Source organism: Hyperoodon ampullatus (genome assembly GCF_949752795.1).
Source record: "Hyperoodon ampullatus genome assembly, chromosome: 7".
Taxonomy (NCBI): Eukaryota; Metazoa; Chordata; class Mammalia; order Artiodactyla; family Ziphiidae; genus Hyperoodon; species Hyperoodon ampullatus.
This window is the reverse complement of record NC_136920.1, coordinates 38,711,644-38,739,151: the sequence shown is the minus strand read 5'-3', so window position 1 is coordinate 38,739,151 and position 27,508 is coordinate 38,711,644. Positions and strand designations below refer to the sequence as shown.

Below are 27,508 nucleotides of genomic sequence, written 5' to 3'. Positions count from 1 at the left end.
TTACCAAAGCTATGTTCTTGGCCCTCTTTTTACTCCATACATTCTCTGGGTTATTTTCCTCCTTTCATTTTCAACTAATATCCATATTCTGATGATTCCAAAATATTTACTTCCAGCCCTGCTCTCTCTCCCAAACTCCTACAAGTTTCTCATAGGTACCTGAAATTCAAAGTACATAAATATTATACCAAGGGCTCATGAAAATGAGAGAAAAAGATATCATTCAAGAAATTTTTAGAGATTATTCCTCTGGATCTGGTAACTGATTGAATGTCAGAGTTCAGAAAAAAAGAGCAGCCGAGGATGACTCCCAGATTTCTGCCTTGAGTGAATGGACAACCAATGCTAATATTAACCGACGGAAAGAATAAAAGAAAAGGAGTAAATTTAGAGATAAAGGTGATGACAGTTTTGGAGATGCTGAGCATAAGGGATATCTACAGAATATCCAAGGGCATGTGTCTAAGACACAGGCATTTGTTTTACACATATTAAGACAGAGGTTCACACTAGAAGTAACAAATTTTGGAGTCATCAGTAAATTCATGGTAGGTAAAGTTACTAATTTAGATATGATCAACTAAAAAGAGCAAATAGGAGAGAAAAGGGAAATGAGCCAACAATGAAGTCCTAACTGGAGTGTTGCTATCTAAAGGAGGAGAAGACAACAAAAGAGATTGAGTGGTAACTTGAAAATCTTTTACAAGGCCATTTATCATAGTGGATATAGCATATGCTTTAGGCTTAGAAGAGGGAAAAAAAATTGTCTCAATGCTAGCTATAACTTTACTAGCTAGGTAGTCTCCCTATGCCTTAGTTTCTTCATCTACAAAACGGGATTAATGTCTTCTTCAGAAGATCACTGTGAGGATGATTAAATGAGACAGTAAGCACTTAATAGTGATAACTACTGCTATTATATAATATCCAGTGGTAATAACACGTAACACCTAACTTAGTAGGTAGCTCAGCAGAACAAGCTTAGGATACCTGAGGTGAGTAGGGGGGGGAAAAAGAATATGGAGGTATTCAATCAAGAGTTAAAAGAAAGAAGAGAGAAATGCTAAGTGTGAAGGAACTAAATGTACCTCAGGCAAAAACAACACATTTAGGGGATAGGTCCTCTTTGGCTTGCTTATTTTTACACAAGGAAATGACATGTGGCCAGGGGAAATTAGGCATTTATTAAGTGCTTTTTAAAATTATGATTGATAATCAAATGAAAGGTGGTGTTTACTTTGAATGAAAAACCATCTACTGTATTCTCCTATATATTACTTTACTTCTCAAAAGCTATGAGTATTTTCTTTTAATGACTGAATAATATCCCATTGCATATATATAAATATATAAACATACCACATTTTTTTAATCATCTTACGTTCTTTCTTTACAGAGTTCTTTTATGAACACAAGCATACAATTTTTTCTTTTCTTTTTTTTTTAATTGAAGTATAGTTTCTGTACAATATTATGTAAGCTACAGGTGCACATACGGCAATTCACAATTTTTAAAGGTTTTATTCCATTATAGTTGTTCTAAAATACTGGCTATATTCCCTGTGTTGTACAATATATCCTTGTAGCTTATTTTATAACTAATAGTTTGTACCTCTTAATCTCCTACCCCTATATTGCCCCTCCCCGCTTCCCTCACCCCACCTGTGACCACTAGTTTGTTCTCTGTATCTGTGAGTCTGCTTCTTTTTTGTTATATTCAGTAGTCTGTTGTACTTTTTAGATTCTACATGTAAGAGATATCATACAGTATTTGTCTTTCTTTGACTTATTTCACCTAGCATAATGACCGCCAAGTCCATCCATGTTGCTGCAAATGGCAAAATTTCACCTTTTTATGGCTGAGTAATATTCCATTTTACACACACACACACACACACACACACACACACACACACCACAGCTTCTTTATCCATTCATCTATTGACAAACACTTAGGTTGCTTCCATATCTTGGAAATTGTAAATAATGCTGCTATGAACACTGGGGTGCATGTATCTTTCTGAATCAGTGTTTTGGGGTTTTTTTTTTTGGATATATACCCAGGAGTGGAACTGCTGGGTCATATGGTAGTTCTAAATGTACCTCATCTTCTTTATCCATTCCTCTGTTGATGGACACCTAGAAAAGAATGAAATCTTGCCATCTGCAAGAACATGAATAGACCTGGAGGGATTATTTTTAATGAAATAAGTCAGACAGAGAAAGACAAACACCATACCATTTACATATACATGGAATTAAAATAACAAAGGAACAAATATAACAAAACAGAAATAGACTCACAGATACAGAGAACAAACTAGTGGTTACTAGAGGGTAGAGGGGTGGGGAAAGGAGCAAAACAGGTAAAGGGGATTAAGAAGTATAAACTACCAATTGTAAAATAAATAATTTACAAGGATGTAATGTGCAGCACAGGGAATATAGTCAATATTTTATAACAACTTTGCATGTTGTGTAATCTATAAAAATATCAAATTACTATGTTGTACACCTGAAACTAATACTGTAAGTCAACTATACTTCAATAAATAAATAAACATCTTAAAAATTAAAAAAGCTATGGGTATTTTGTAGATCAGCACACAAATGAAACAAAATAAAAGCATGAGGACAAAAAAATAGCTTAGAAGTGTGTTTCCAGTTTCCAGTCCATACAATAAGTTAATGCTTAGTTATTTAGGCTGGACAAAGAAAGGCACCTACATGAAAACGGCTTGCTTTGCAATGGCGATGAAATATATTTATCCAAAATAGACAAATTTATTCAGAGTAGGAAAAAATAAAGCAGCAAAATGAGAGAATGTGCTTTAAGAAAAATTACTTGTACAAAGTGACAATTCAATTTTTTTATCTATGCAACCCACTATCTTACTGCAGTAATTCAAAATAATGAAATTTACTTTCACAAAATTCAGCAACAGTTTTTAAAATAAGTCACCTACTTTCAATGAAAGTAAAGCAAACCAGAAAAGCAGCAGAATATCATTCAACTTGCATGTTTCCCAGTAGTCCAAATCCAAACACAACCAACAGGTCTAGACTTAAGCTTACAGAACACACTGGATGCTGGGAAGGCTGGCAGTAATGAGTCCACCAAACAGGAGGTGTCTAGGCAATGAGCCTGTTCTCTGTACATTGAGAGTACTGAATAGTCTGAACAGTCACAAAAGAGGAGGAAATTCGACAAAAAATACCATTACAGACCCATGTCTTTAATATTTTCTCCTGGAAGTAAGGGTGGTTCTTCCATTTCTGCTAATTTGTTAGACTCCCTCAGGACCTGGATTGGAAAGGGGAGGAGAGAGCAAGAAAAGAAACATTTTTTTTATTCAAAGGCTAATTTTTTACTCAAATTTCAACTGTGTATGCTTGGTCTTATTTAAAGTTATAAACTATATTACATATACTGCTTTAAATCAAATTATAAAGACTATAATGCTGGCATGTGTAACGTGAAATTGCTGTTTTTCTACAAAACATGTACTGAGTGCCTACTTCGCATAAGGTACAACACAAAACACTACGTTTTCTCACTGACTCCTACAACAGCCCTATAAGAGTAGGTATTATCATCCTCATTTCCTAGATGAGGAAAAAGAGGCCAGAATTAACTTGTTCAAGATCCTATAGCTAAAAAGTGTCAGAGCCTAGATGTGAATTATAGTTTTGGTGGACTAGGAAGCCCATTTTCTTTCCCTTAAGCCATGCTCAAATGCCTTAGTGCATTTAGACTTGGATGAAATCAAACTCTTATATAGATTTAATGTTTAGAGAACTTGGAAATGATGTTGATAAAGAATCTTACTGAAAAAGAGATATTTAATAAATTAAAATCAAGATCAACATTTATTGAGTAGTTACCTTATGAAGGATGTTATACTGGATTCCAAGAATGTAAAGGTACAGATCATGGTTCTAATGGATTTACAACCCAGAGACCACAAACATACACGCACGCACGCACGCACACGCGTGCACGGGCGCGCAATTGTCATATGCTTTATATCGCAATTGTAATACATTAAATATCGCAATTGTCATATGCTAAATATCACAATTGCAATATGCTAAATATCACAATTGTCGTATGCTAGATACATCCCGCTAACTGCCAAAAGCCTCCCCTTTCACCTCTTTCACTGCTAAACAATAACCTTCACTGTCGCCAGTCCTTTACCTCCCATTAATGCCTCAACCTTCTGCAATCTGGCTTTGCGACCTAACCCAACCCCTTCCAGGGAACCTGCTTTCTCCCCAGTAACCTCCTCAGTATTAAAGACAATGGGTATTTCTCAGTCTTTATTTCTATCTCCTAGCTACATGTAATACTATCTGCACTTGCCTGCTTCTTGAAAGTACACTCTCCTGGCTAAACTCTTCCTTCTCTGGCCATTCTTTTCCAATGACCTTTATATGCCCTTTTCTCAACCCTCCCTATTTCTTCAAGGTTTGTCCATTTCTCACTTTACTCACTTCCTGTGAATTTCATACCTTATCTATGACATTACCTAACTTCAATCTACATTGTCAGCCGAGATTTTTCTTGGACTCTAGTTCCATACATCCAACTGCTTAATGTTCCTCTCCATCTAGATGTCTCACACTCTGAATGCAACAGATTTAAAATTGATCTGTGTTCCATACTTAGCAAGAGGCACTACCATCCATTTGGTTGTCCTAGCCTGTCTGGGGGGAGGGCGGAGCAGTGGTCTCTGTGAGCAGACTCAGGCCTTCTACTTCAACCTCAATTTGTTTCATTAGACTGAGAACCAATACTACTAGAAAAAAGATTCTCAATTTTTTTTTAAATAGCTTTTGACTTTTATTTCCTTCCATCCAAAAAGTAGACTTAAGAGTCCTCAAAAGAAGGTAAAAGGGAGAAAAAACAAGGTATTACCACTGCCTTAAAGGTCACCTTCTGCAGGCCATCAAAACTGAGTTACATGTCTGCCATGCATGAGCTCCTATCTGGCACTTACTACACTACTCTAATTGCCTGTCTGTCTTCTTCCATACTAGACCCCTAGAGAAAAGGTTACCATACCTTATACAATTTTGAATTCCCAATAAAAATATAACACAAGGCACATACGTAATTTTCAATCGTCTTATAGTCACATTAGAAAAAGAAAAAACAGTCAAAAATTGATTTTAATAACATATTTTATTTAATCTAGTAAGTAAAAACTATTGTCATTTCAACACGTAATAAATATTTTTAAGTATTAATGAGATATTTTATATTCTTTTATTCATACTAACCCTTCAAAATCCAGAGTATGTTTTATACTTCTAGCACATCTCAACCAGACCAGCCGCATTTCCAGTGTTCAATAGCCATCTATCTAGTGGTGCCCATATTGGCAGCACTAATCCAATGAATCTAATTCTTACTGATAGTCAAGTCATTCCCTAGTTTAAGTTAGGTGCTTAGGGAGGATTACACAAAAGAGTTAGACATTACTGCCACAGCCCAATGCTCACCTAAGGCCAATAAAGGAAGAACTACAAAGAACAAATTACTTCTGTTCAATAAATTTGCAATCTAAACAAATTCATACTTTTGAAAATCTTAAAATTTATTTCAGAAAGTCATCTTAGTGCAATACCTAAAGAACTAAAATATATATACACATACATACTTTTTTAATATTCCACATTCTAAAACTCAAAAAGGTCATATTTTTGAATGGTATCTCATTGCCAGTTCCTGATATAGTCTTTTATGTAGTCATAAAAGAAACTTAAAAAAAAAGGAAGAGAGAGAAGTAGGGAATGAAGGAGAAAGGGCGGGCCCATGAAGATGCAGAAAAACAGGATAAAAACTTGTGCTATGCAAATATGTAGATTTCCTGGCTTCAAAACCTGACTGTGCTATATGTTAGCTAAGTACTCTTAGACAAGTGTTCAACTTCTTTATGCCTCATTTTTTCCACCTATAAAATGGTAATAATTACAGTATGCCACAAAAGGGCTGTTATAACTTAAATGAGTTAATACACTTAAAGCATTTACATCAGTGTTGACACAAAATATATACTTAATAAGTATTTTCTATTTATAGAAATAATAATAGTAAAATTAATAATAATAGTAAAAATTTAGACTAACAAGATTGCCAGAATCTGGTAAGGATTTCTACTAATTATGAAAACAATTAGATCAAAAGATATGAATAATAACTAACACACAGTATACTGAAAAAACCAAACAAGGCTACACATGTGAAAGATCACATAAAGGGAATCTGCTTTATCCTTTGTCTACTGTCTACCACTTGATTTGGAAATACAAAGATTATGTCATTTCCAAAGCTGGGCACTAGTTCTCTATTGCACAGGTATACCTTCTTATAGTTGCTATAGTGTTGTTCCCCATGGTTTCCTCTCTTTCTATATTTCTATACTCAGAAGGAAGCTGCAAACCCCAGAAAATATGTGTGTTGTAGACAGGTGTGGAGAGAAAGGCAGTTCTGGCAGAGGCACAGGTGTATGACGAGGTACAATCTTCATAAGTAAAGCTTTGCAAAGTGAGAAAAGACACAGGGAAACGCATGCAAGTAGTGCATGTGAGAATCATAGGCTCTCTTATACTCTTGGACTAGAATGTCAGACAGCAAGACAATGAAGAGAAGCAAGATGGACAGCTTTGTTTGGAAAATCTGCACCAGATGACAGACTTTCAATAATAGGCATACACTGGAGGTTATACATGAACAACTCACTTTAGAGCTCAAGATATAGAAAGGAACTCAAACAAGTACACAAAGCAGGGCCAAGGGCAATCCAGACCCTTTATTTACTGGCAAACACTGATTCTGAACCAAGCTATCCTTAATGAAACAGAAGAGAAAAAAAAATAGGGCCTAATAAAAAAGATTATTTGACAAGAAAAAGGTAGTATCAGCCTGAAGCTCAAAAAAAGAGCAGTTCTCTGAAAACATTCCTATAAGCATTAGTAGAAACAATGTATAAACTATATGGTATACCCAAAAGGAAACCAGCCTATCCCCTAGGAAACAGGAGTAGAAAGGAGAGACTGAAACTAAGAGAAATGGGTAAAATAAGGAATTACTACGAAAAAATTTAAATGTAACAGCAGAAATAAAATCTGTGCTGGAGTTAATAAAGAACTGAATGGATTATTCAGAAGACAGCATTTATGTACAGGGCAAATGTGAAAAATCCTCTAATAATTTGTAGAAAAGAACAGACATAAAAATCATGAGAGAAGATGATAACCAATAAAAGAATTCTATTCCCTAAAGGAAAAAATTAAAACAGGATAGAAGCAACAATCCAATATGTAATTGAAGAACATGCTTTTGAAATGAGTAAAGATTTTCTAAGTTTGCTGATCAAAATAGTTTATCATGTTCCACATAAAAATCAGTGAACAGACATATATGTGTATCTCAGCAAAAATTTTTGAACTGTAATTAAAAGACAAACTGTGAAAATACAGACAAAAATGTTTAGAAAGAGAAAGAATTTACATACAAAAGCAAAATCAGGCTACCTTCAAATTTCTCTGTAAAACCATATTCTAGAAGACAATAAGAAAATGTTATCAGATTCTTGAGGGAAAATGTTCTGACCTCTCTAATGTGGAAGTCATTCTCAGATATGCCAAGTCAACAAAAATGTAACCCACGTGTCCTGCTTTTGAAAAAAGAAAAAAATTACCCAAGGCAGTAATTAAAGTGAAAAAGGGGAATGAAAATTAAAATTTATATATAAGAAATTTGTGGTACCCAGTGAAGACAAGTTTTTTATATCCTAACTGCCTTCCAGCCAAAAAAAAAAAAAAAAAAACAAAAGAAAAGAAAGCTCATTTGGTGGCAGTAGCCACCATACTAACCTCTCTAAGTCTTAGTTTCATCATTTATATTATTACGGTAATATTAATATCCACCTTACAGGTTTGTGAATATGAAATGAGATAGCTGCATCATAAAGGGATTTGCAAGATGCTATTAAAATATAAGAAATACTTATTATTCACTTAACAGAAGCATCAACATAAATTTGCACTGTCTCTTCTCACAATGGCTTATTCACATGGTGCTTTATTCCTCTGCTCTAAAATACACCGGGATTAATATTTGAGACAGCATGTCATAAAGGTAACCATATATCTCTCTAACTCTTGACCTACTAACTTCTAGACTTAGCTACAGAATAGCAAGCATCTTACTTTTCTAAAGAAAGCAGCAAGAGAAGTGATGCTAGCTCCATGGTAGCATAAGGCATCCCTCATTTTCACTGTCCTTTAGCATCTAAAATTTGGTATCTAGCCATGAACAAAAGTGTCCCCATGGGAGCTGTGGAATCCAGCACCATATGCCAAGGGACCTAGAAGGAGTTTCCCCCACCACTGCATCGTGTAAAAAGCAGGCAGAACTTGATACAGGCTGTGGAACCAGCAGGAGCCTGTGAACTGACTCCAACCCCTCTTAACTGAGGTACCTGGAAAACAATGACTTGAGCAAATACCCACAGATGAGAAAGACTTTATGGAAGTTCAGGTTCCTAAAGAAGTTCCAGCACTCCAGTTGGAACAACAACAAAAAAATAATAAGTTTGGACCCATTAGAGTAAAAGGACCTTTGCCAGTATCACCCCTCCCCCCAAGGTGGCACAGCCTCGAGAAAAAGGTTTGGAATCCCTCTGGGGAAAAGGGAAAACAGTGAGTGAGCACACAGCTTTCCCAGCTGTGGGGACACGGCTAAAGAAACCCACCTCTCTCCCACAGCCTCAGAGTATTATTAAAGCAAGAGCTCCGTGAGAGGAGTTCAGGGAAGAGGCAGGTAAGAATACCAGAGGGCATTAAATGGATGTGGTTCTCTGCATTCTAGACTCCAGGAGGAAGGCCACCATGAGTCACTGGAAAAACTTCATCCAAAGATCCCCTAATCTGACCCACCAGAACTCCCAATTCCCCAAATGCCACATCCAGACCCTCCCCACTCTGCAGCCAGCTCCTTGTTCACATTTCCAAGGGCAACAACAGTGAGAGTAAGCTCAGGTAGACAGGGAGTGTACACAGAAAACAAGCCAGGGTCTATGGGCAAGGGAGAAACCACAATCTTGAGCTGTAGCACCACCCTCTGGAAAATGAAAAAGAGGTTAACCAACGGCCAGCCTGGGTCACAGTAAGATTTAGAGAAGACATACAAGCTTAACAATTCTGCCACCAGAGGGAGCAAGAAGTGTGGAGCTGATGTACCCATACAAGGTCACAGAAAGCCCCAGAACACAAGTAGGATCAACAAAAAGTATCTCTCAGCTAGTAAAGATTGGAGGAAGCAACTTACTTCAAATGCCAAAACAGCAATGTAGAACGACAAGGAACATGAAGAATAAAGGAACTGTGACATTACCAAAAGATCATAATTATCCCCCAGTAACTGAAGGCAAAGACACAGAGATCTGTGATTTATCCAGTAAAGAATTCAAAATAGCCATTTGAGGAAACTCAATGACCTACAAGAAAATAAAGAGACAATTTAACAAAACCTGGAAAACAATACATGATCAAAATGAGAAATAAACCGAGATAGAAATCATTAAAAGAACCAAACATGAATTCTGGAGCTGAAGAATTCAATGAATGAAATGAAGAATGCAAAAGAAAGCATCAACAGCAGAACAGAACAGTCAGAAGATAGAATCCATGAGTTAGAGGATAGGAACTTTGAAATAACCCAGTCAGAGAAGAACAAAGAAGAAAGAATGAAAAAGAATAAAGAGGGCCTACATGATCTATGGAACACTATCAAAAGAATCAATAGCAGAATCATTGGAGTTCCAGAAGGAAAAGAGAAAAGAAAGGGGGAATAAAGCTTATTAAAAAAAAATAATGGCTGAAAACTTCCCAAACCTGGGGAGAACGTTGCACATCCAAGTTCATAAAGCTAATAGATCCCCCATTGTTTCAATTCAAAATTATTTTGTCCAAGACACATTATACTCAAACTGTCAAAAATCAAGGACAAAGAGAAAATCCTAACAGCAGTAAGATAAAGATTGTGAACTACAAAGGAACCCCCAGTAGGCTATCAGCAGATTTCTGAGCAGAAACCTTTCAGGCCAGAGAGAATGGAATGAATGATATATTCAAAGTGCTGAAAGGAAAAAATTGCCAGCTAAGAATATTCTATCCAACAAAGGTATCCTTCAGAAATGAAGACATTCCCAGATGAATAAAAGCTAGATCAGCCATATAAAATCATCACCACTAGATCTACCTTACAAAAAATGCTGAAAGGAATTCTTCAAGCTGAAATGAAAAGACACTAATAGTAACATGAAAATATACAATTCACTGATAAAGGTAAATATACAGTGAGGTTCAGAAAATTCTAATTCTGTAATAGGATGGTGTGTTAACCACTTAACTTTAAACATTATATAGTTTAAAGGAAAAGAAATAACTAGAGCCAGTATAATTTCTTCATGAATACACAATATAAAAAGAGGTAAATTTTAACACTAAAAACATAGAAAGTTCAAAGCAATCCCTATCAAAATTCCACTGGCATTTTTCAACAGAAATACAAAAAAAAATCCTAAAATTTGTATGAAACCACAAAAGATCTTGAACAGCCAAAGAAACCTTGAGAAAGAACACAGCTGGAGGCATACTTCCTGATTTCAAACTACATTACAAAGCTATAGTAGTCAAACAGTGTGGTACTGGCATAAAAAATACACATAAATCAATGGAACAGAATAGAGAGCACAGAAATAAACCCACTCATCTATGGTCAATTAATTTACAACAAAATTGCCAAGAATATACAATGGGGAAAGGACAGTCTCTTTAACGAATAGTGCTGGGAAAATTGGACAGCCAAATGCAAAAGAGTGAAAATAGACTCCTATCTTACACCATACACAAGAATCAATTCAAAAGGAATTAAAGACTTGAATGTAAGACCTGAAAGCATAAAATTCCTAGAAGAAAATATAAAGGATAAGCTCCTTGACATCAGTCTTGGCAATGATTTTTTGGATTTGACACCAAAAGCAAAGGCAAAAAAAGGAAAAATAAACAACTGGGACTATATCAAACTAAAAAGCTTCTGCACAACAAAGGAAACCATCAACAACAAAAAAAGACAATCTTCCAAATGGGAGAAAATATTTGCAAATCATATATCTGATAAGGGGTTAATATTGAATATAGAGAGAATTGATACAACTCAATAGTGTGTTTGGAAATGTTTAGAATAAAATATGGGGGGAGTGGGGAGAGTAAGGATTTTAACCTTGACCAGTCATGTTAAGGAAAACCACTGCAGGTCTCTGATAGAGGTAAATGGCATGGTCATAAAGGTGCACAAAACTGTATATGATAAAGATGAAAGGATAATAATCTAGGACAAAAATATCAAAATCCTGGATTAGTCTGTGGTAGGAGAAATAAAGATGCATATGAAATAGCTTGTTGGAAGAAGTGATCAAATTTTACCCTAGGTTTATAAAAAAAATACAAGCAATTATTGAGTAATACAGGATGCTTTTCACTTGAAGAGAATTGCATTTCAGATATGTCAGTAATGAAAAAAGAAATGCAGATTAAACAAAGGAGTTAAGGTCAAAACAAGAGTCAACTCAAAAACACCAGGGTCCCACCTTCCTAAAATGAGAGTAGAGAAACTAAGACAGCAAAGCCAGACTGATTCATTAGGTTTGTCAGCAAACTATTTTCGAAGTGCTCAGTAACTTTCCATGTGACTCTAACCTACCTCCCTTTCTCTCCTTCTCTCTGATCAGGAAATTACTATAAAGGAAATTCAGAAACCTTGTCTATAATGATGATCTGGAAGTTGGCAAGTTTATGGGTCAGTTTTCACATGGAATGTCAGAGGACAGAAAGATAGGAAAGAATTTTTCTGAAATCTGCAAAACACTAAATTATAATCACCTGAAAGGGAAAAATGAGTCTGTAGAAGTTACACACTATCTCTCACAGCTTCTTTATGTACTAGAACTGTGAAGAAAAGAATAATGAACTTACTCTTCATTGGATAATTCTATTAAAGAAAATTATTTTACATCAACTTCACTTTATTCTATTTTTATACTTCACTGACAAACCACAAAGTATGCAAATGAATCATACAAACCAAAATCTGAAGAGGTACAGACTGGCGTCTGGGATGGATCTTACTGGTTACATATTTGAAAGTACATCCAAATTCAAGCACAAGGAAGCCCGTTCTTTTTACAACACTACCAAGGACACTGGTTTTCAGCTGAAAGCACAATTAGTAAGATATGGATAATATTACATCATCATCAATGATTGAACAACAACAAAAAAAGGGCAAGTATCTACACAGGAACAGTCTGGAAAGCATCACTTCATGCTATGGGTTGAACTGTGCCCCTCAATAAACATAGGTTGAGGTACTAACTGACAGCACCTTGGAACATGACCTTATTTGGAAACAGGGTCAATGCAGATGTAATTAGTTAAATGAGGATATACTAGATAGGGTGGACCCCTAATCCAATATGACTGTTGTCTATATAAGAAGACATCCCTAGAAGACACAGAGATACCAGAATAATGCCATATGAAGATGGAGGCAGAGATTGGAGTGATGGATCTACAAGGATCATTGGTCCTCCCCAGCAGCAAGAAAAGAGGTATCAAACAGATTCTTCCTCTGAACCCTTAAAAGTAACCAACCCTCTCAACACCTTGATTTTAGATTATGAGAAAGAAAGAAAAATCACTGTTTTTCTATCCTCTACTCTCAACACTTCTGACACCAGATGTGTGGTTTTTTCCACACCAAGTAATTCTCCAATTCTCAGCGGATACCAATTGGGTGCCCTATAACTCAGTTACTACACTATCACCCATAGTTAGTGCAGACTTCACACTGTAAGGGCTTAGTCCCACAAGACTGCCCCCTACTTCAAGCACTAATCTCACGTCCCAGGTTGCCAACTGTACTTCTGACCAATCGTTCATAAATCAGGGGTTCCCACAACCCCTTCTTGGGTTCAATAATTTGCTAAGATGGTTCACAAAACTCAGGGGAATACCTTACCTACATTCGCCAGCTTATTATGAAGGACAGAACTCAGAAACAACCAGATGGAAGACCTACACAGGGCAAGGAATGGGATATGAGGCTGTGTGGAATTTCCATGCCCTGTCTGGGCATATTACTCTCCTAGAACCTCAAAGTGTTCACCAGTCTGGAAACTCTCTAAACCCCTTCAGTAAGGGTATTTTTATGGAGGCTTCATTACTTAGACATGATTGATTAAATTACTGGCCATTAGTGATTAACTTAACCTCCAGCCCCTCTCCCCTCCCCAGAGATGGGAGGGGGCTGAAAGTTCCAAACCTAATCAAAGGTGGATTCTCATGACAACCAGGCCCCATCCTTAGGGGCTTTCCAAAAGTCATTCAATAATATAAACTCAGGTGTGATCCAAAGAGGTGTGTTATGAATAACAAAAGATGTTTTACTTTTATCACTCTGGAACCAGAGACAAAAACTAAATATTATATCAAAAGATGCTCCTATGGCTCTTATCACTTAGAAAATGACAAAAGTTTTAGGGGCTCTGACCAAGAATTAAGGATGAAGACCAATATATATATATATATTTCTTATTACATACTCCAGAACTGTGAGAGAATAGATTTTTATTGTTTTAAGCCACCCAGTTTGTATATTCTGTTACAGCAGCCCTAGGAATGAACACACCTAACATCAAGAAAAATTTTCAAGTTTAAAATCTTAAAATGCAAGGTGTTCATAACTGCCAAAACTTGGAAGCAACAGAAAAGTCCTTCAGTGAGTGAATGGATAAACAAACTGTGGTACATCAATACAAAGGGATATTATTTAGTGATAAGAAGAAATGAGTTATCAAGCCACAAAAAGATATGGAGGAATCTCAAAGGAATACTGCTAAGTGAAAGAAGCCAATCCGGCTATGTATTAGATAATTCCAACTATATGACATTCTGGAAAAGCAAAACTATGGAGACAGTAAAAAGATCAGTGGTAGTCAGGGGTTCAGGGAGAAGGGGGAGGGACAAATAGGTGGAGTAAAGAGTACTTTTAGGGTAGTTAAGCTACTTTGTATGATACAGTAATGGTGGAAACATGTCATTATACATTTGTCAAAACCCACAGAATGTACTACACAAAGACTGAACCCTAATGTAAACTACAGATTTTAATTAATATTATTATGTGTCAATATTGGTTCATCAATTATAACAAATGCACCACACTAATATGTAATAGGATGTAAATAGGAGAAACTGTGGAGGTTGAGGAGGGGAATAACATAGGGCTGCAACTTTTTTTAAAAAACACTTAGGACATTAAAATAACCACAAAAACAACTACCATTGGGACTTCCCTGGTGGCACAGTGGTTAAGAATCCACCTGCCATTGCAGGGGACACGGGTTCGAGCCCTGGTCCGGGAAGTTCCCACATATCGCAGAGCAACTAAACCTGCGCGCCACAACTACTAAGCCTGCGCTCTACAGCCCACGAGCCACAACTACTGAGCCCACGTGCCACAACTACTGAAGCCCGTGCACCTAGAGCCCGTGCTCCGCAACACGAGAAGCCACCACAATGAGAAGCCCGTGCACCGTAACTAGAGAAAGCCCAGCAACGAAGACCCAACGCAGCCAAAAATAAATAAATAAATTTTAAAAATTAAAAAAAAACTACCATCTATGACCAGTATCATTTCATAAAAGAAAGGAGACTTTTAAAACCAAAAAGTTAGAATGATATAATCCTGTGATAAAGAACACTTCTTCCCAGTAAAGGATGGCTTATATTAATTTCTGCCAAAAACAAACAGAAGTAGATAGGTAGGTAGATAAAATATTATCTCATTACTTTCATTTTACCTCATACACAGAAGATATCATCATGACCTGACCTGGTTAATGCACTGCTTTTAGAAGATCATTATTCATTTACTGCTTATAATACCTTGAAAGAGAAGTAGTGTTTTTATTCCCATTTCTAAATGGGGTAACTGACCCTTAGAGAAGATAAGCAACTTTTCCAAGGTGACATATACCTCACAACAGCAGCTGAACTTGAACAGATGTATGACTGAACTAAGACTATGACCATGACATAATAGCATCCTACTGTAACTGTATAGCAAACAAGTGATATGATGGATCAGAGGCTGAGAAAGAGATCACAACCAGAGGTAAAGATATGGGAGTCATCCATAAAGTGACGACAGCTGAAGTTATGAGAAAGAAAGAGCATAAGGAAGACAGGAGTAGGGAGTTTGGGGGTGAGCAAGGGATGAAGGACATATTATGGTCACCTTGTTTAGCTGAGGAGAGAGGAACAGCAAGTACACAAAGGAGGGGCAGTCCGAAAGAAAAGAAGTGAACCCATAAATTGTCACCAGGTTTGAAACCTGGAGTCATCATCTTTGACTCCTCCCTCCCCCAATCTGCAATACTCAGGCAGCTTAAACACATTACGTCCACATAAATATTTTTTCAAACCTGTCCTTTACTCTGCATTGTCATTACCCTAGTGCATGCCCTTTATCAATTTTTACTTGGAATTGTACAAACAGCCTCCAAACATTATCTCCTTGTTTTCATTCTACCTGCTTCTAATTAATACCCCTGTTTATATATCCACGGCTTCTTCGAGCCCTCCCCCAACAATTCCCAGCAAATGGAAACTTAAACACACTCTTCTGTCCTGAATTTTTTAACCTATCTTGAACATATTTTCATATCCACACATGAAAATCCATTTCTTCTTTCCAAATACTACATAGTATTCAACTGTAAACACATAATTTATTTAACCATCCCCCTAAGCAAAAAACATTTCTATTGTTTCCAAACTTTTGTCATTACAAATTTGAGAATCAGCTTGTCAAGTCTTAACCATATTATTTACAGAATAAGCAAGAATTAAAATCTGAACAATATTGAGCCTTTCTATCAAAAAACAAGGTAAGACTTTCCATTTATTTAAGTGTTCTTTTATATTACTCAGCAGAGTTTTAAAGTCTCTTCATATAGTTTCTTCCTATATCTTAAGTTTATTCCTGGATAGTTTATATTTTTAATTGTTATTATAAATAGGACCTTTCCCTTCCTGATATAATTTATAAGTATTTTTATAATAGAAAGCTGTTGATCCTTTACATATCAATTTTGGCTTTTAGTATGCCTTGTAATGTTCTGCTGAAAGTTGGACATGATGCACCAGGTAAAAAGAGCTGAGATAAACAGGCCCCTAATGATGTCGTAGTGAGGTGAGGAGGTGGGAGGGGAAATGTTCTATAGTCCTATGACTGAATCCCATAGTCCTCTGTCTTTTAATGAGCTTGTGCCCCTGCAGTGTGATGTTTACAAGTGCTTCTTTGTCCCCCCACCCCTCCCACCCCCAGGTAGGACAGGTTGGCTAGAGGGTGCTGAAGTCTGTATGTATTTCTCTTCTCCCATGGGGAAGGTTAGAGGAGGCTGGAATTGGGTATTTCCCTTCCCCCAGGTCAGTTAGGCTCTCACAAAGCCCGTAGGCTGGGATAGTAAGATAGTTTCTTTTGAGGTGGGCCTTGTTAAGAAGAACAGAATGTTCTGGACATTTTCAAAATAGCTGCTTTTCCCCTCCCTCTGCCAGAAGCAAAAGAGATTTTTCTCAGTCTTCACTGTGAGAACCTGGTAGGGCTCCTATATGTAAAACTCACAAAACTATGAAGGCCCCCCTAAGACTGGGACCCCCTTGAGTATTTAACTCTCAGACTTGTCCACGCTGATCCGCCAGCAATTCGTCAATTACAGTTTAAGTTGTCCTGCCCCTTACTGGTTCCAGAGAGTTTCTGCTGACTGGTTTCTGCTCTGCCTGTCTCTCTAATTTGGGAGACAGCCATTTGTCCTGTGATCTCAATTCTCTGATGGATCTAAGAAGAGTTAAATTTCAACTGTCTGGCTTTTTACTTGTTTGTTAGGACAGATGACTTCCAAGCTTCTTTTTGTAACCAGTCACCTGATTAGTCTTTTGCTTCTAATAATTTTCATTTGATTTTCTTAACTTCCAGGTAAAAAGAATGCTCCTTTTCAGTAATATGCCTCCCATGTACAGTCGTCCCTTGGTATCCACAAGGGATTGGTTCCCGGACCCCCACTGGATACCAAAATCTGAGGATTCTCAAGGCCCTTTTATAAAATGGCGTAGTATTTGCATATAACTTACGCACATTCTCCCACATACTTTAAATCAATTCTAGATTACTGAAAAAAACTAATAAAATGTAAGTGCTATGTAAATAGTTGCTGGTGAGTGGCAAATTCAAGTTCTGTTTTTTGAAAATTCTGGAATTTTTTTCCCCAAGTATTTTCAATCCACAGTTAGTTGAATCTGCTGATAAGGAACCTGTGGATTCAGGGGGCAGACTATATTTCTCTAATCTAATTGCATCAGACAGTACTTACAAAGAATGCTAAATAACACAGGCATGATAGTAGGTACCTTGTCTTGTTCTTTAATGGGACTACTTCTAATGTTTTAATATTAGGCACAATGCTTAATAAGTATTTACCTATTCCCTTCTAATTAAAAGTTCTAAAAACCTGAAACAGGTTAAATTTGGTCAAATACTCTTTATTAAATGCCTTTTCTGCATATATAAAGATAATTATGTGGAACCCTGTCTGTCTTGTAAAAGAAGTTATATCAGCAGCACTTTTACTATGCTTAGCTTTGAAGTGTTAAACATTCTCTACTCCAGTATCAGGATCATGTTAATAAGTGTTCTACCTAATTAAATATACTTTAGGCACAAACGCTTTTCCTTATCTCCTTACTATCAACTGAATATACTCACTATTATTCCTGTTGCATCATGACTATATTAAATATACTTTTATGTTTATCAGTTTTTCCATACATTCTAATTTTTTAATAATCTCTATATATGTTTCTATTATAATTATTTGGCTCTTTTTACTAAAACTCTTAACAGAGTTAATTCAGAGCTTTTATTCTTTTAAGCCTTAAAGGGGCTAATAATACCTGCAATATAATCTGCAAATCACATCAAAATAATTACAAACCCAATAAACATGCTATAGACTATTCAACAGTATAGCATCTAAGACCCTACTTACTATAGCTTAGCCAACTGCTGACATCATGAACTTGTGGTGAGTAGAGTTGAAGAGCTTTTACTCTGATACCCAATCTTATAACTGTAAAAGTTCTACATAAAACTTTTAAGGAAGATTTTTTGTGTACCAAATACTAAGAGTAATGGTGACAGTAGTAGAGGCACTGGTGATTTTTATTTTTTTCTTAATCCTATTTCTATTTCCCACAAATTAGTACACTGTATTACTTTTACAATAAAAAAAACTCTCAAGGTTATTATAAAAGACACAAAATTTTACAAATATGAGTCAGGTAATTTTGGAGAGAAAAGTTTCAGTAAAATGGAAATCATGAGTGTGTGGCCTGAAGTCATTTCTCTATTAAGCATGGAAATGAGACAACTGTGAACATTTTCAAGTGTGATGAAGGAACTGAATTAGTGACTGTCTCTCTTCCAAATTATCCTCATGGAACTTCTTCAAAGTTTTTTCAACATTGTTCTCTCTCTGATTTTTATCTAAATATCTCCCATCAGAAAAAAAAAGATCATAATGAGCTAGAAGGGTCAGAGATGGGACTGAGTCTATGATAAACAGGCTGACCATGATTTGTTTCACTGAAGAGCAGAAGAAGTACATTCCAGATGTGTGAGTGAGTGATCATGAATGCAAGTGAGAATGAGCACATATTGTGTAAGGGACCAGAAGAAGAATCCCTATCTATCAGGGTGGGATTACACTTGGGGACAGTTAGAGATACAGTGTGATAGTTGTGATGGGAGCAAACACACAGAACCCTGAACACAAGGTTTAGAAGTCTGCACTCACTACTGTAAGAAATGGGGATCCCCTTGAAGAATTTTTAAACAGGGTATCACATATGAAAGTGATGTCAGAGGAAGATTAGCCTTATGGTAGTGCATTAGCTGCATCAGACAAAGACAAGCCTATCAGACATACGAACTAGAGGACTGTTAACAATGGAAAGTAAAGGGGAAATGAGCATTTTTCAAAAGATATGACATTCTGTTAAAAGAGAAAGTAACTTCGTATTTCTCATTCTCTTCAACTGATTAGTCAAAACACTTTTCCTGGGTACCTTCCACATTCCAAATATGGAGTTCTAAGGATACAAGACAGGACAACAGATATATCTGATCTGTATATATCTTATAGTATATTCTCTTTTTCTTTCCAGAACGTTTATTTTGCTTTAAATTCTTGTTTTTGTAAATGCCCTCCAAGTTTTTTAAGTATGTTTAAATGTAGTAGTACTTTATTTACTTATAATGTAAACTGCTTTAGAATGTTCTGCCCTTTCTGCTCCCAAGGTATACCTTTGTCATAGTACCTATCATATAATCATGGATTTGCTTACCTCCTTTTCCGCTGTACATATAGATTTTTCTTAAGTCTTCTGTATATACTATCATTTATAAATAATAAGAGTTTTGTTTCTTCCTTTCATTTCTTATATTATTTATCCTTTTCCTATTTTACTGGCTAGGACTTCTAGCATAATGTTGAATAAAAGTGGTGATAGAAATCATCATCATGTTTCTAAGTTTAAAGGAAATGCTTCTAACATCTTCCCATTAAGTATGAGGCTTATTGTGGAGTTTTGGTGGGTATCCTTTATTTCGCTAAGATGTTCTTTTCAATTCCTAGGCTCTCAAGAGTTGATGTTGGTATGAGGGGTGGTGGTATTAATCATAATAAGTGCTAACTTCAATCAGTTTTTGCTCTGGCTATTGAAATAATTACGTATAATAGACACTGTTCTCTGTTTACCTAACATCTGTGCTATGAGCCTTAACTCATTCCAACTAGATTTGCATACTTACAGAATATGTCAATATTACATTCATGTACACACTCTAGAAATAATCCAATTATCTCTGACCTTTGGTTCATAAAGAAATATGAACAATATAACACAAATTTTGAAAGGATAATCACACTTGCTTGATTTAAGCCCATTAAATATTTCAAGGGCAGATGGTTAAGAACAAAACCCAAAATATTGTTAACTTTTATCTCATATTTATTTATGTATACATGAACTATATAAATATATATATATATTCTGAGATCAAATAGGCCTTCTAAAATAGAGATAAGAAACACAGAATACAATTTCATTTTAATATTTGATTTTGAAGACAAACATCCGTAAAAGTGTCATATCACAGGCATCAACAAAGGAAAGGGGATACTGCGTAGCCTGACTTTTATCTTTTAATCACCACCATTTAAGGAACATACTTTGCTTAAAGCCCAATGCTATACTAATTACTATTTATACTATTAAATAGTATAAATACTATACTAATTAAAATTTATACTATTTATAAATAAATAGAGGTGTGCATTTGAATTTTAAAATCCTGTATTTCATGGGATTTTAGTCTTCAGTGAGCAAATAAATCAACCAAACACAAGTTCCCTAGGTTAATTCCACTGTCAAACTTTAAAAATATGTTCTTATTTAAGAAAGTCTGATTTTAAAAATTGCAAATTTTAAAATAATTAAAAATTCTATACAAAAAGATTTTAAGTTTTTTAAATGAAATTAAATAGGCTGCACTACCAAGTGAAGAACAAGTGAAGCAAAGAGAAAACACTAATGTTACTGAGGATTCAATTTATCAAGCCTAAGCTTGTGCTCAACTTTTTAGAAATATATCTACTGGATTAAACCTGTATATGACTTTTTCCACAACAAACAAGGCTCACAGGGTGAAAAAGTACCACAAATAGAATTCCACCTGAGTAAATACAAGTTCAAGATATCTAGAATAGTCCACTACCCTCACTGATTTTCCATTCTGCTTTACTGATGTAGGAGCAAAGAATCTTGCTTGACTAAGAAATTCATAACAGAAGCTTTCACAGCTGTTACTCCACTACAACACTAACCTTTCAGGAAAGTGTCACTTCATGGTGCCTGCAGCAGAAAACCTATACAATTCGATTTAATATTTTTAATGAAACAGGATTAGCTTTTCAATGCATTATGTTCTTTACACTTCTATTTAAAAGTTGTTACTAACAGAGCTTCTAAAACGTTGAGGCTCAGGGCAGAGATAAACAGTGAGGCTATGTGGAGAACTCAAAGCCTAGAGGTTAACCAACTTCAAATCATCTGTAAATGATGATGTTCAAACTACCATACCAAGCCCCTCATCTCATAAATAGAGCCAAACCATGGTCAAAGAACAACACAGCTGTCTGCAGTTAGCTGCACCTATAATTTACTAGAACACTACCATTTTATAGCCACTAAAGGTATACATAATAAAAGCAAAATAGCATCAACTAACAAAATTGAGAAGGGGGAGAGATCAGATATTATTAGAAAAACCATCTTTTATGATTAATTAGAAAAGCAATTCTCACTTATTAAGGAATATTGAAAACCGCTATTTCTACCTCAAAAATGTGTTAAAGTTATTCCTTTTAATTAAGAAAATCGCACTTCACATTTGAAAAAGCTTAGCAACAAAATCATGGGAGAAGAGTCTCTCTGGATAATGTGCTGTACAGGAATATGACCAATCTGAGACCAAATATCAATAAAAGGGCAACACCTAGCTGTGTGCCTCTAAGCACATGATTTAATTCAGCTCTTCTGAATACCAGGTTGCTCTTTGTCAAACGGGGTAGTGATATCTGTCTCACAGGATTGTTGTGAAAGTTAAATGAGATAAGTCGTGTATAAATATTTATCCAGGTAGCAAACTACATTTTTTTCAATTATTAGAAGTATGTTCTTCCTCCACCCTACACATACATTTGAAATCAGGCTGCATTTTTAAAATGATATTAAATGTTACTCATTCATTTCCCTTCCACAATGGAAAAAAAGACTGTGATTCAGGTAAAGATTATATCTAATAATCAAGGATATCTTTTAAAATGAGGAAACAGGAAAAGAGTCAGCTTAAGCATATTAGTTTCCTTTTTTCTCTGTCCTTTCAGGCACTCTACCGTGGAAAGTACTGTTAACCTTTGGTTGCCCAAAACCATCTTCTCCTTAATTTAACATTTAACAATTGTCTCTTCATTTGTCTATTAAAAATTATCTGAGGGCCCCACGAAGTTGTGAAAGATGCTGAACTGCCAAGGCACTAATGGGGACAATTCCTGAAGTCATGGACCTGATGTATAAATTTAACAGATTCCCTTAGTATCCTAGTGCTAAGAGAGTCAATAATTCAGGACATTTTTGTGTCTAATGTAAAACCTGAAGGGACAACAGCATAAAATAAGACTATTCCAGACAAACTTACATATATGATCACCAGACTCATTATCTCCAAATAGGATGTATGCAAATGATCTTTTGCTTCAGAAGGAGAATAAAAGTACTTTGTTACCTTTTTTTGGGAAGGGAGGGAGGGAGAGAGGAAGGAAGGAAGGGAGGGAGAACGTAGTGCCCAGATCTTGGTTTCTAATACCATTCTCCAATAAAAGAAATCTGGCTCCCTGAGAAATGGATGATGATTCTAGGACTGGGGCAGGAAGTATCAAGATGAGCTTGGAGTATCTTTCAGTGACAGAAAGTAAGGAAGAGCTAATAAACAAACAACAAACCAGAAAATCAACAACAGCAGCAAAACACCATAATGATGGGAGTATGTCAAAGGCACACAAGATCTGACTGAAAGAAATCCCAATCTGGAGCTGGAACAATTTGAGCAACAAAGTAGTACTGGACTGTAATATATAAAATAAATATCCATGAATCTATACTGATATAAATAAATGATTGCATAAATCAATAAATGAGGGAGAAGAGACAAATCTCTCATGCAAAAGAAATGAAAGGTGTTCCACTCTAACAAGGTAGAGTCTGGGCTCCTTAAGCATGGACTGTGCATAGTTACTTCCTTTCAAAGAGTACAGTATAAGGATAAGAAGGGGAAAAAAGAGTATTTTATAGTAAAAGAACCTAACACTACCTCAACCAAGTGATTAATGTTTACAGCAACAGTGACAAATCATGTTGATAGTATGTACCTTTGATATATGATGAAAATGGCTCTTCACCTCTGTGGTCTTCTTCCCCAAAAGATATAATCACAGTCTAATAATGGGTAAAACATCAGACATTCTACAAAGTATCTGACCAGTGCTCTTCGAAACTAACAGGGTCATGAAAAACAAAGAAAGTCTGAAAACCTGTCACAGCCAAGAGGTGCCATGCCTAAGGAGACATGACTACTAAATGCAGTGTGGTATCCTGGATGGACCATGGAACAAAAAGAAGGACATTAGGTAAAAACTAAGGATATGTGAATAAAGCATTGATTTTAGTTAATAATGCATCAACATTGGTTCATTAATTTTGACAAACATACCATACTAATGTAAGATATTAATAATAGGGGAAACTGGATGTCAAGTATCTGGGAACTCTGTAGTATCTTTGCAATTTTTCTGTAAATCTAAACCTGTTCTAAATTTAAAATTTTATCTAATAAAAATAAAAAATCAATTATCATATTTAATCTGCAGATTAACATTATGACTCTTATTTTGTCCCAATGTAAGCCAGTCACTCTTATTATGGTATACATGACATCCTGAGGAAATAAAGGGGGTCTGCACACAGAGAAGCTGACAGTGGAGGCCTCCTTTCAGCATCCTACAATGTACTGCAATTCACACCCATGCCTAGTTAAGTAGTTTAACTAAGCTAACCCTCACAAGAATACACACATGGTTTAACATATTTTGGGCAAGAAAGAGCAGGTAAAATATAATATTAATAATATAAGCACAGGCTAGAAATAAAAGCGACATTTCTCCCATTCCTAATATGAGTTCTTTATCAGTCAAAAGAAGTTAAAAACAATGATGTTTTTAACTAATAAAATCTGACCAGAAGTAGGCCAAAAAATTTCAAAATTATCAAGAGGCCTAGAGGCCTTTAATGTATTTTTATTAATGTAATGACTAAACCAAGCTTAGATACATATATCAAATATGTATTTTTATTTTTATGTGTTTTTTTTTTTTGCGGTACGCGGGCCTCTCACTGTTGTGGCCTCTCCCGTTGCTGAGCACAGGCTCCGGACACGCAGGCTCAGCGGCCGTGGCTCACAGGCCCAGCCGCTCCGCGGCATGTGGGATCTTCCCGGACCGGGACACGAACCCGTGTCCCCTGCATCGGCAGGCGGACTCTCAACCACTGTGCCACCAGGGAAGCCCTCAAATATGTATTTTTAAATAGTAATAAATTAATGAAAGGCAACAGTGGACTTATATCCACTATTATTAATGATAAACCCTGCCCTAAATGTATGCTGTGCTTCAAGATAACAGCTAATGATATTATGAGGGCTTTTTAACCAGCACAACATATATTCAGATTATAAAGATAAATGTTTATCATTTGTAGCAATGTTTAAAGTCCTGCTAAACCCAATTTAGTATTTTATGACATTTCACAAGAGATAATGGCAAATATGCAGAAGCCTTTACACACGCTTCTAACCTGTCTTCCTTACATTTGTTGGATTCTGGTTTTGAAAATGAAATACATGAAAAAGATATATTCTCAATACAGTCTCAACAGCAAACGACTTCATTAATGAAAACAATGTTTTAGTTAAAATTGTGAAAGTATAACCACTGAGAAGGCAGTCACTTGATTAGAATAAAAAAGTTTTGAGGTAAGGTTTAAAGGTTATCACTATATATGAAATTCATTTTCCCCATCATTCATAGACAAGCAGCAGTAGAAAAGCAGATGAATCCAAAAATGTACAAAGTGCTACAGGATATCACTGATATGGTTAATTTCATAGCAACAAGATCTTTAATAAATAGAGGAATACCTACGTACTATAATGAGGTATGTAGCAACTATAGCACAGTATTTAAGTGACTTAGCTCCAGAACTGGACTACATGAGCTGTAATACTGACAATTAAATTTATTAGCTATGAGACCCTGGACGGGTTATTGAATCTCTCTCTGAGTTACTGTCATCTGTAGAATGGTAGTAATAATAATTTCTACCTCACAGAATCGCTAAAAGTATTACAAGAGATATTTCATTAGAGCACTTAGAACAATACTTGGCACATGTTAAGTACGCAAAAAATATTAGCTATTATTGGGAGTAAAGCATTATGGGAGTACTCATGAAAATCTTTTATATCACAAAATTCATTAATTATCTTAAAGATATCAAACCCAGAGATGAATTACACATTTTTCTTTTACAAATAAATAAGAATGGCCTGTTCTGGGATATTACATAAAGACTCAGGTCTTTGAGACTTCCATCAGTGTCTCCTTCTTAATTAGTTAAAGGTTATACTGATAGTGTGGCCACAAACAGCTAACAGAAAATACTCACTAGAACTTAGAAACAGTATACGTACCCTCAAATCAGGAGAAAAGTTCTCTGCAGAAGTTGATATGGAATCCGATGATACAACAGAAGCTGATTTTGTATGCACTGAATTCTCTGAATGAGAAGTGGAAGCACTACAAGATACAAAAGCACAGTGTGTTTGAAAAATGGGCGTGTTAAAAACCAATTTCAGAAATTTTATTAACTATAACTATTATTTCTTAAAACGTCCACTGCCAACCAGTCCTTCTTTGCCTATTCAATCTTATCTCCAAATACTGATAAATTGCAAGCTCTATTGGTAAGAATAGGGCTAAGTATTATTACCATCCACATTCCCTCTGGACAAGCTTCCCCAGTACTCATGAATACACTCCAGGTTAATTCTTCCTTTTTATCCAACCATCCATTTATTCATCCAATGATCAGGCTAATGTGCAAAACCATTATACCAGGCACTATGATTTGGAGATAAGTATGGCAAAACCCTCATGTTCATAAAGCTCACAAGCTTGTGAAAGAGACAGACAAGTAGATAATGGTGCAATGTGATAACTCTAACTACATACACACACACACGGGGTGGGGTGAGGGCAGAGAGAGAGAGAAAGAGAAAGAAGGACTATGATTACGAACTTGGAGAAAAGAAAGCACCTAACTCTACCCAGGAAAGTTCAGGGAAGACATCACAGAGGAGGTGATATCTGAACTGAGTCTTGAACGATAGGAAACTGTCAGGCTGACAAACAAGTAAGGGAATTCCAAAAACAAACAAAAAACACTACAGCAGTATAGAATTATCAAAGAGCACAGAACACTTGAGAAACTACAAATAGTTCGACAGTGCTGGATGAGCAGAAGAGCAGAAGATAGAAAGATGAGCCTGTCTTTGTACCTTGTACCTTTCCACCAAACCAAATTCTGTATTTTTAACAAGCCTGTCTTAAATATCCACTTCTTCCTTTAAAATAAGTAATCACACTCTAGAGTTACTTTTATTCTCTTAAATTCTTATAGAACTTTTGATACCTGATCACATACTGCCTTTTACTGTTTACTGATCTCAGGTATGTAAATTTAGTTTCACCAACTAAAATTTAAATACCCCAAGAGGGAGGACCGTGTCTTTATTTTCCTTAAAATCGACTTCAGTGCCTGTGTATACAGTTAACATGTATTATGTTTCTTAAATTCAAAAATACAGGACTTCCCTGGTGGTCCAGTGGTTAAGACTCCGCATTTCCACTGCAGGGGCCATGGGTTCAACCCCTGGTCAGGGAACTGAGATCCCACATACCCTGCGGCCAAAAATACAGTGACAATATACCTATGCCACAAACTGAAATGATTTACATCATTTCCTTTTATCAGTAAAAAAATTTTTTTAATTATTTAAGGAAGAAAAATCAATGGTAGAAAAATCTCAGACACTCTGAATTGAAACTTAAAGTTCTGATAAAAAAATATTTTTTTCTAAAGTTTCATTCCCAACATATTAAAAGTCTCCCTCACATGAAAAGTCAAAACTTCTTCATTAGATTCTGATGGAATAATCCACCTTGAGGTTGTGATAATATTTAAGAACCATATTTTTGTTTTAAAATTTGTCCATCATAAACCTGTGTATAATGATTACTAAACTATTTTTACAATGTGAAAATCATCTCCCCTCAAAAAACTGTCAGTTCATTTTTTTATTGGTTTTTTCAGCTTTATTGAGGTTTGATTACTAAAAATTGTATATATTTTAGGTGTACAACATGTTTTGACATATGTATACATTGTGAAATGATCACCACAATTAAGCTAACTGAAACATCCATCACCTCACACAGTTACCTTTCTCTGGTGAGAGAATTTGAGATCTACTGTCTTGGCAGTTTCAAGTATACAATACCGTATTACTAACTATAGTCACCATGCTATACATTAGGTACCCAGAACTTAATTTATAACTGAAAATTTGTCCCTTTTGATC

General features: G+C 35.7%; 1 protein-coding gene across 3 annotated transcripts in view; it reads right to left on the bottom strand.

The window, feature by feature from the left end:
* MTMR2 (myotubularin related protein 2) overlaps positions 1–27,508 on the bottom strand; it is a gene marked incomplete at both ends in the record, with an annotated part of 106,706 nt that overhangs the window by 41,478 nt on the left and 37,720 nt on the right. For 2 of the 3 annotated variants that reach the window (XM_079709010.1, XM_079709011.1), the window contains 2 exons: positions 3,229–3,304; positions 25,559–25,664. In XM_079709010.1, the coding sequence (XP_079565136.1) occupies positions 3,229–3,304; positions 25,559–25,664 (182 nt within the window). Of the gene's footprint in view, positions 1–3,228; positions 3,305–12,157; positions 12,287–25,558; positions 25,665–27,508 lie in introns of all 3 variants that reach the window. The other variant, XM_079709009.1, reaches the window with a different exon arrangement.